Source organism: Sinocyclocheilus anshuiensis, unplaced genomic scaffold, assembly GCF_001515605.1.
Source record: "Sinocyclocheilus anshuiensis isolate Anshui unplaced genomic scaffold, SAMN03320099.WGS_v1.1 scaffold14, whole genome shotgun sequence".
Classification (NCBI taxonomy): domain Eukaryota; kingdom Metazoa; phylum Chordata; class Actinopteri; order Cypriniformes; family Cyprinidae; genus Sinocyclocheilus; species Sinocyclocheilus anshuiensis.
In genome coordinates, this window is record NW_015544139.1 from 219139 (window position 1) to 229203 (window position 10065).

At 37.8% G+C, this 10065-nt stretch overlaps 2 protein-coding genes across 2 annotated transcripts in view; both read right to left on the reverse strand.

Annotated features, from left to right (window-relative positions):
• The window catches only part of LOC107695011 (attractin-like), a 61996-nt gene extending 53323 nt beyond the window's left edge, over nt 1-8673 (reverse strand). The window contains exons 1-4 of the mRNA XM_016494772.1: nt 8594-8673; nt 7031-7285; nt 3162-3245; nt 2488-2601 (exon numbers count right to left, since the gene is read on the reverse strand). Coding sequence (XP_016350258.1) covers nt 2488-2601; nt 3162-3245; nt 7031-7285; nt 8594-8673 — 533 coding nt within the window. The remainder of the gene's footprint in view (nt 1-2487; nt 2602-3161; nt 3246-7030; nt 7286-8593) is intronic.
• Nucleotides 7889-10065, reverse strand: part of LOC107695012 (eukaryotic translation initiation factor 2-alpha kinase 3-like) — a 43207-nt gene continuing 41030 nt past the window's right edge. Inside the window, exon 11 of the mRNA XM_016494773.1 lies at nt 7889-10000. Coding sequence (XP_016350259.1) covers nt 9821-10000 — 180 coding nt within the window. The 3' untranslated portion in view covers nt 7889-9820. The remainder of the gene's footprint in view (nt 10001-10065) is intronic.

A 10065-nucleotide genomic window follows, 5' to 3' on the forward strand; every position in this document is an offset into this window, starting at 1 on the left:
ATAATAAAACGTGCCACAGACGGCTCCGGGGGATGAATAAAGGCCCCCTGTAGCGAATCCATGTGTTTTTTTAAAGAAAAATATCCATATTTCAAACGTAATAAACACTATTCTCTCACTTCCGCTGACTGTCATACACTGAAGCAGTTCCGGCAGATGACACAGCACGTATGCGCAGTAGAGGTCTACACGGGTCCAAAAATTCGTCCCCGAACCCGAAGAGACCCGTAAATGTGCTACACTGAACCGACCCGGACCCATCTATTATTTTGAAAGTTGGACCCGGGCCCGTGCAGAACCGAGAAATGTCAAAAATGTACTACCCGGAACCGACGCGGACCGTCAATTATTTGAAAGATGGACCCGAACCCGGCCGGGAAGACACAGACCCGACTGGACCCGATCGGTTTAAAATATAGCCCCGAACCCGTACGGATCCCGGGTCCTCGGATCTTGGGTCCTCCGTGTAGACCTCTAATGCGCAGCACGCGCGCCTCTGAGATATGCTAGTCTCGCGCGTTTGTTTATAGGAGCAAAGGAAGCAAAGTTTCCAAGTCTCCTCTTGGTTTATATCGAAATCCTCTGACATTTTTCTTTGCAAATCCTCGGTTTGTACTTCTAATTCGTGACCGGCATTTTGTTTTGTTCTCTCTCCTCATTCGTCACTAATCATGCAACGCCGTGCGTCTTACATCATCCGCCGGAACTGCTTCAGTGTATGACAGTCAGCGGAAGTGAGAGAAAAGTGTTTATTATGTTTGAAATATGGATACGTCTTCTGAACTGTTGACAACCGAACACCCGCTTACCCCCATTGAAAGGCTTGGAGGGGCCAGGACAATTTTTAATATAACTCCGACTGGATTCGTCTGAAAGAAGAAAGTCATATACAACTAGGATGCTTCGAGCGTAAGTAAAACAGTCTAATTTTCATTTTTGGGTGAACTAACCCTTTAACAAGACTTAAAAGTCTTGAAAGAAAGAAAAAAAATCAGATGACTGTAATTTTCTCCACTTCAAGAAATAAAAATAAAGAAATAAATATTTTGGTGTTGGCATTTTTTTTTTATGTTTCTAAAAGTTTTTTTTTTTGCTCTCCATGGATGCATTTATTTGATCAATAATACAGAAAAACAGTAATACTGTGAAATTTAAAATAACAGTTTAAAATAACAATAAAAATAATAATAAGTAACAATTTCAAATGTAATTTAATGCATCCTTGCAGGAAAAGAAAAGAATTCCTTCAAAAAAAAAAAAAAAGATACATTTTAAAAAGTTTGAAAGAACAGCATTTATTTGAAATAAAAATCTTTTATAACATTAAGATGTCTTTACTGTTACTTTTGATCAATTTAATGGATCCTTGCTGAAAAAAATCAAATAAAATAAAATGAATAATAATAAAAAAAACCTCACTTACTGACCCCAAACATTTGAACGGTAGTATTTTAATGGTGGATGCAATGTTAAGATCACATGACCAGTCAAATGCTACAAACTTATTATAAAATACTTTTGGTTGAAGAATCAATTAATCATGAATGACATATATATCAGGGTATTTCCACCAGAGCTCAGTTATATTTCCTAGGGAACGTTCACACTGGACGCTTGTGTTCAAAATCAGCGTCTGATGTGGTGTAAGGAGCTTGAGAGGCAGAGCGGCCCCTCCGGAAGCTCCCGCATTCTAATCTGATCCTGGATTAACAGGTCATTACCTGGACTAGGCCTGTCACGATAACAACTTTTTGTTGTGCGATATATTGCCCCCCAAATAATTGCGATAAGCGATATTACTGTCATTTTAAAGACCTTTTTATGCCACTGAATATATAATCATAATGTAATAGCATAATAATGCAAGAAGGCCTACACACTTCCAAATGACAACAAACTTTTAATTTTTAAGAATATTTAGATCATGGAAATTAAGTATCAAAATATTAGATACCTTAAAAAACTTGAATAAATAGTAAATAAACATTTTCTAACAAAAAGTGCAAAGTAACGAGTAGAAAAAAATAAAAATGCACAAAGAACTTGTATGGAGATTTTTCCATCTACAGATTTTTCCCTGACCTTCTTTTCTCTGTAAATCAAGGGTGCACACTATTGCTGAAAAACACAATCACTACTTAGCAGTCAGATGTCCGTATGCACAAAGGCACTAAACAAGACCATATCTGCAAATTAAACTTTTTTTGTAGAAGCATTTTTAAAATTTGAACTAGCACCTCATGACTACACCATGAGAAGCTGCAAAAGACACAGGTGCAAGTGGAATATACAAAACATGGTGACATTAATTTTTAAGTAAATATAATGGGCGATATATTGCGTCACCAAAAATTATTGAGGTCATGTACATATATTGCGCGATAAGTCGATATATTGATTATTGCGACAGGCCTAACCTGGACATCTCACTCCTCCCGTTTACACCTCACGCACACACACAGAAATAAAGAGAAATGACGAGAATACCTGAAGGCAGCAAGTATAGGAGAGTAGATGGAGTCTCCATCATACACATACAGATGATCCCAGCTGCACTCAGTGGCAAAATGCTCAAAGCGAAGCCTCAGGATTGAGTTCGGCCTGTCAAAAAAACAGCCATCAACCACCATAACCCACACAAATACTATGTATTTGATATAGAGGTCTTCTAAATAACCCAAACCTGACAGGAGCTGACAAATGGTTCAAATAGGCAATGAATCAAAATGTGTATTATGGAAATAATTAATAAATATAGGATTGACATTCATTTAAAACTTTAATTAATCACATGACATAGCAATTACTTCATTGCATATTAATACTGACAAACATTTACATAGCATTATATTACTGTGGCAGAAAACCAAATCAAAAAGCAAAAAAGTGGTGGCCAACATTGCAGAAAATATCAGGCAGGATCACAATCAACAATCTTACCATAATATATATTTATATATAACAGGGGTGATGGAAGAGTAATCAAGCATTATTCGAGTGATAAAAGAGTAATCGATTTTGAGTTAAGCCAAAATGTCAAATTTAACATTACTGTTTTAGTTCATGTCAGGTTACAAGGTGTTGTTAACAGGCCAGGTTCAGGCTTAACGATCAGACCTCAAATCTGAGAAAGAGTGTTTCATTTTTAGGCCAATACTCACTGTCCCTCAATAAGCCACGTGCACTTGGTCTTGTATTTGTAGTTTCCTGGTCCATCAGAGAGATAACCTGAGGGTCCCGTTAGCCTGTGTATGACAGACACATTATTAAACTAATGGAACCACGTTTGTTAACACACGCACATACACCTAAAGAGTATACCTACAGGTTATTATAAAAGACTAAAATAAATCACCTACAGTTTACCAATTATGTAAAGCAAGCTTAACAGCCCTCAGTAAACGTTTAATTGGGGAACTAAATAACAGGCGTGTCTCGCGTCAAGATCCAAAGGTCAATAGTAAAAACACAAGCACAGTGAGTGCAGCGTAGGACTAGTTTCACAAGTAATGGTGAAAACAGAAACTAACTCAGATTTTCATGTAATACATTTTTAGAAACTCTTAGGGATAATTCACTCTAAAATGCTAATTCAGTCATCATTTACAAGAAAGTCCCATGGGTTTGGAATGACAAGGCTGAGTAAATGACGATTTTATTTCATGTTATGAACCAGGGCTGGTACAATATCAGATTTATCATCACACAATTATGGTGGCCAAAATAATGCAAAATAATTATATTATTACGATATATATACAATTTTGAAAATTGATAACTTTGAATGATCAATCAGTCAATTCGTGTTTTATTTTTTACTTATTCTTTTTTTGGGGGGTGGGGGGCAAACTGTTACCGGTAGCCACTGACTTCCACAATGGGGGAAAAAATACTATTGAAGTCAATAGCTACCGGCTAACTGTTTGGTTGCACACATTCTTCAAAATATCTTCTTTTGTGTTGTTCATCAGAAGAAACCCATTCATACAGGTTTGGAACAACCTGAGGATGAGTAAATGGTGACAAAATGTTCATTTATGGTTGAACTATCCCTTTAACATCCCATCATTTTTTTATGGAACCTAAGAAAACTCCCACACTCCCAAAACTTTTTGTGTGGCAGTAGTAGCTACGTGCTGCATTGTGTGGTGACGAGGTTTCTAAGCCCCTGACTACAGTCTCAAGGAGCTTTGTTAACACTGAAAAACAGTTCATTAACACACCCACAATCCTGTGGGAGCTGCACATACACTCTCCAGCAGACAGCTGTGATAAACACACATAACCGAGACATGGTTCTCGACGGAGCACAGCAATCTTCCACCCAGCCGATTAGATCATCATTCAACAATGTCCCATTAGAATCATTAACAATTAAAATCACATCATGTATTTCTTCAAATAAAGCACACACATTCAATAACGGGCAAAAGACTGAAGAATAATTGAGCTGTAGTGCTTTTTTGGCAGTTGTCTCCATTCAGTCTTTATGATGATATAAGCCAGCCGAGTGAACGTCAGAAATGCCTGTCTGCCATAAGTGATTTCAAACCTGGGTCTACTGAGAATTAGACTTGCTAAGTGCAGACGGAGCTGCTGAGAGATGGAGCACTTAGCGTGAGCCACTGTGAAGCTGCACGCAGCGGTTTAACAGAACAAACCATCATTTGGTGTTCAGCAGAAATGCAGTGGCGACATTCTGGGGCAGGAATGGATGTTTTTTGTGTTTGCGGTTGGTGTGGGGAAACAGTCAGGCTTCTGTACTTCAGCAAATGATCCACTAAAGAGAGGCCATTTACTAAAGCATATCCTGTTGCTGATAATTATGAACGGACCAGCAAATTAAGGAACACACACAGCATACAACACACAGCATCATGGCTTTCAGACAGGATACACATCCTCTCTCTGTGATTTCATACACAGGGATAGAATTCTATTTATAGATTCCTATTAATAGATTCCTATTATATGGAAGAAAAAAATTCAGTATGTACTAAGTCACAGCTGCCATGTTCTCATTTAGCATGAATATAGGTAGCATAAATAAAATTCGGATGTACTGCATTCACCACGTTTTTACTGTCATGTGACCTACCAGCGTCTGTTGCGATGTTTCACCACCATTTATAAATCCTTTCCTATGGCCTCATGGGACAGTAAAGTGTCCATCGAATGTGCACTTCAGAAGTATTAGGTCATCAGGGTACTTTTTGCCTACTGTTTTTCAAATACTATGAATTCGGACATACTAGTCTGTTTGTGTACTGTTTTTTTTGTATACTATTTAGTAGGAAAGTATCCGATTTTGGACACATTTCGGCGCATGTCTCATTTACAAAGCCTCTCCATATCGAAAGTTGCACATCCAACATAAGTTTTATCATGGTATTATTTAGTAATATTTCTATACTACTATAGTATTTATTATTATCTTGAAATAGCTTTTGGGTTTATATTTTCAGTTTTCATTTTAATTTTAGTTGATGTTTTAGCAATTTAATAATGTGCTTTCATCATTTTTATTCGTTTTTTTTTTAAACATTTCTATTAGCTTTAATTTTTTTCACATTAGATTTAGTAGTACAACTTAAACTTATTTAAGTTAGTTGCTAAAGCAAACATTTCTAATTTTTGGATATGTTTTCAAGTTTTTAATCTACTATTTATATTTTATTTTATTTCAGCTTTATTTCAGTTACTGAAATTTAGGTTGTTTTTTTGTTTTAGTTCAATCAATCAATAACAGAACTGCTGCACAGCATCAATGATTAAACATCACATAAGAACATCAGTCAGATTATGAAAGAACCTGTGGAGAGTGTCAAAATAACAGAATATTATTAATATATTACTCTGATGTGGCCACAATATGGCCAATGTACATTTGCTTCGCAGAAGTCTACATAGAAAAACAGATCTACTAATGAATCTAGACCGTGTTCCGTAGACTTTATTCCTGGTCATTAGCAGGACAGGAACATTCCTGAACTGAGATGAAAAGGCAGAATGTTGGGAACGGTCTCTGCCTCCAGCATGGCTGTGTTAGATTAATGATTGACACCACATGATCATTTGGCTTCAGTCTGCCAGTCTCTTCTCAACCATTCGGAGCCTGATTCACCCCACATGACCCACAGCCTCCAATGTAGCCAGTGTCTCTGCCAGACTTTGCCCATCAGTGAGTCGCATCCCATGATGGAGCAGCATTCATACTCCAATGAAACCATAAAATACTACTATTCTTTTGTCAGCGACGTTGATCTTTTCAGCTTTTGGCCACTGTTGATTTACGAAAACACCAACTAACTCTACCACAGTACCAATATGACTGAAATAGACTCAACAAGTCACTCTAGACAACAGCAATCTTTGTTTGATGACAAGGGTGTGAAATATTCGGCGATATTCAGCCAAAATATTCAACAATACAACATTTCTGTGAGGAAAAATGTAAGGGCCCAATCGGCTTGTGCAAACCAGTTGTTATTTGGCGCCCACAGGATGCAAACATACAACTATATAAATTACACGACTATAAAAAAACACTTTTTTTGAGACCTTTCTTGTTACATACTTTCAAAATTAAAGTGATAATTAATGACAACAATACCTTAAAGTGTATCCTTCGTGGTTACTAAAATGTTTGAAAAAGCTGTTGAAACCCATTTATACTTTTAAATGTAAAAAGAATACATACTTCACAGAACCCCCACTGAATATTTTATATATAGTCTACATAAAACGTTGAGGGGTTCAAGACTTAATCGGGGGTCTCTGACGAATCAAAATTAGCAGCCTTTTAAAGAGCAGTTTCTGACGACAGTAACGTTATCTGATGACAGACAGCGCAGCTCGTTTATATTCATAATTCCCAAAGATGAGCCTTCATGGTACGCGGTCAATATAACCACACATAACCCGAACTATGACAGAAGTTACAGCGAATTCTGAAAGATCTCCATGTATCAGACGCGTTCGTGTCAATGTCACGAGCATCAGCTGGGAATAAGAGCCGTCTGTGTCTCACCTGAAGCGGCCGCCGCAGTGTTGGCACTGCTCCCCGACCCATCCCGGCTCGCACACACACACGCCGCTGGCGGTGTTACACTGGCCGTTCAAGCATGGTTTATCGCACTCCTTCGCCTCCGTGGCCGCGGGTAGACGGACCAGTCCGCTGAGGGCTGTGATGAAGAGAATAGATCGTAGTACGGTGCCGTGAAGGCCTATTCGAGTCAGGCCAAGCGTCAGACACCAGTCCCGGCCAAGGGCTCTCCGAACCTCTCTAGAAGTTTCTGCAACATTCTTTAATATTCTGTAATATTCTAGTGCTTTCTGGAACATTCCAGAACATTCTGGGACTAGTCATAAAAGACAAAAATCATCCAACGTACACTTAAGAAGTTTTGGACGGCTCACTTTTGGTAACTGGTTATGTTAAACTATTGTGCATGTACCATGTAATTTTTATGCATGAATAATAACAGATTAGCTTGTATTGTTGTCAACATTTTTTGTTTTGTTTTTATGAGCAGTTAATGACCAGTGTTGGGCTAGTTACTCAAAGAATGTAATATATTACTCATTACTAGGTACTCATTTCAAAAGTAATATTGTTACTTTACTTATTACTTTCTGGCAACAGTAATTAGTTACACTACTAGTTACTGCAAAGATTAATATTATTATAGTAACTAAGTTACTAGTTACTGCCCAACACTGTTAATGACACAAAAAGTAATATGATTTTTGTATTCAGCATGTCAAACATCACAAACATTAGAAATAAAAGTGAAACAAAACTTTTATAAATAATTTGTTTCACGGTACTATAAAACGATTATTGGAAAAGCATGATAACACTATATACAACATTTACAAGAAATCTTTTAGAATTTTTAATTTAAGATTATTTATGTATAGCATGTCTATATATAACATGTCTATATTGTGCATTCATTTTAGAATTGTTTTTTTTTTTAAGACCGCATAAAAAAGACAAAGCACTTTTACAAACATCATAGAATGTTTATTAAATTCTGACTTGTAAGAAGTCACAATATTTCAACACACTCCACTGGATGAAGTGCATTCATATACCTTATTTATACCTCAACCAATCCAACGGATTGATTTTTGTACTCAACATAAATAAAAACAAATAAACATATTTACAAAGACGGCAGGAGACAAGGCTGGGCTAAAGAACATGAACTGGGATTTCAACAGTCACAGGGAAAAACTAAACATCTGAAAAACACTGGAGAAATTGAATTGTCAGAACCAAATGCTACATTAACAACAATGAACCAGACATGAATAAAACCGATTTAAATCAAGAGACTGAAGAAGATCATTAGGCAGGGAAAGATCTGGTGGAAGGATTTGCCACAGTGATCTAAACGAACAGGATCAGCACTTGTTGCTCTCTTCACTGGGTCGGGGTCACAGATACAGGTTAAAAGGTGAAGGGTTCATAAGTGGTCCCTGACGTGGATTACAGGGTTGTTGATTAAGGGTCAAAGGTCATAATCTCATGTCCGTTCTGCAGCATAAAGGCCCGTTCAGGAAACACCAGTATTCACATACATACAGAAGCGGCTCCTGAAGGTGCAGAAGCACCCAGTGCTCTTTAACACGACCACAGAGATCAAATCCATCACCAGAGACCATAAAGATCCACTCTTATCGCCATTCTCTCAAACTTTGACAACAATTCTTAGGAAAATTGTCCATAGAAGTTTAAAAAAAAAAGTCATAAAAAGCAGTTACTATACAGAAAATTCCATCATATACAAAAGAAAATTGAGTCCCTCTGATCAAAATTGGTAAGAAAAAAATCACACAATCAGTAATTACCTGATATGTTACAATTAAGGGTGTGTGCTGAATATTTGGTTGAAGTGATTCCTCCAGCTGTATCCTTTCTTATTGTGTGATTAGTCAAAGCACTTCTTATTCAGTGTTTTTTTTTTTTTAGGAAAAATGTGTTTTAAAATTATTCGAAATACAGTAAACTACTTTTCTGGGTGCTAATGACATGAAGTATTTTACAGAATGATGTTTAAAGTCTCAGTTCTAAGTCTCATACTGACCATCATCACAAACGTGTCATTCATATCTTAAAGTCCAGCTTAAAGGCAGTTTGAATATTTCCACATCCGCTCAGTCATATGCAGATTCACGTTCATCCAGTAATGTGCACCTAAGCCACTAACACTGTAACCGCGAGTGGCTATAATGCCTCTGAACTTGTGCGTTCAGTCTTGAACGAGCACCTTTAAAACACACAAAGCCTCTCCTGCTTATTATTTTAGCCTATTTACATTAGAGGAGAAAAATAACTCCTACAACTTTCCGTTCGGACAGGAAAGCACACGTCGCACAACTTCCTGTTTAAGACATGCAGAGTGAACGGCATTCAAAGGCAGGTCATTCATCAGCATTCGTTAGCACTGGAAAAACAACAACTCTCCTCCTACAGCAAGTGTGTGTGTGTGGGAGTGTTCAAATGTTTCCGGAGCATGGAATCATGGGATTGGTCAACTATGAGTTGAAAGAAATGCAATGGGGGCTTATTGTAAATCACTGAATGCCCTTGGCACAAACGCCACAGCGTGCAGCTTGTTTTATGGTTACGACGTTTTTGGTTCCAGTTGTAGAGGTTTGTGGAATGATCTGTTGTTTAGTTGGGCTCAGTTTATCTGCTCTTTATCTGTACAAAATTGTCTGAATGATGTGCATTCTAAGAGGTGGTGACTGGTTGCATTTGTCATCCTGCAGATGAGGCACAGTATGTGTCTGTCTTTGAGTGGGAGTTCTAGTTTGATGAGGATATCTGTCGCGACGGTCGTCCTGCAGATGAAGCGCTGTACGTTCGAGTGCGTTGTCGGATTCTGCAGGGCACCTCCAGCTCCTGGAACAAAGGGGCCTCTGTGATCTCTGACGCCTCTGGCCGCCCCGCGGGCAATCGGGACAGCATACAGTGCACCATCTGAGCCTGAAACACAGACACAATGATTTTAATGGGTGGAATAATACACAATAATATCTCATGTAAAATAT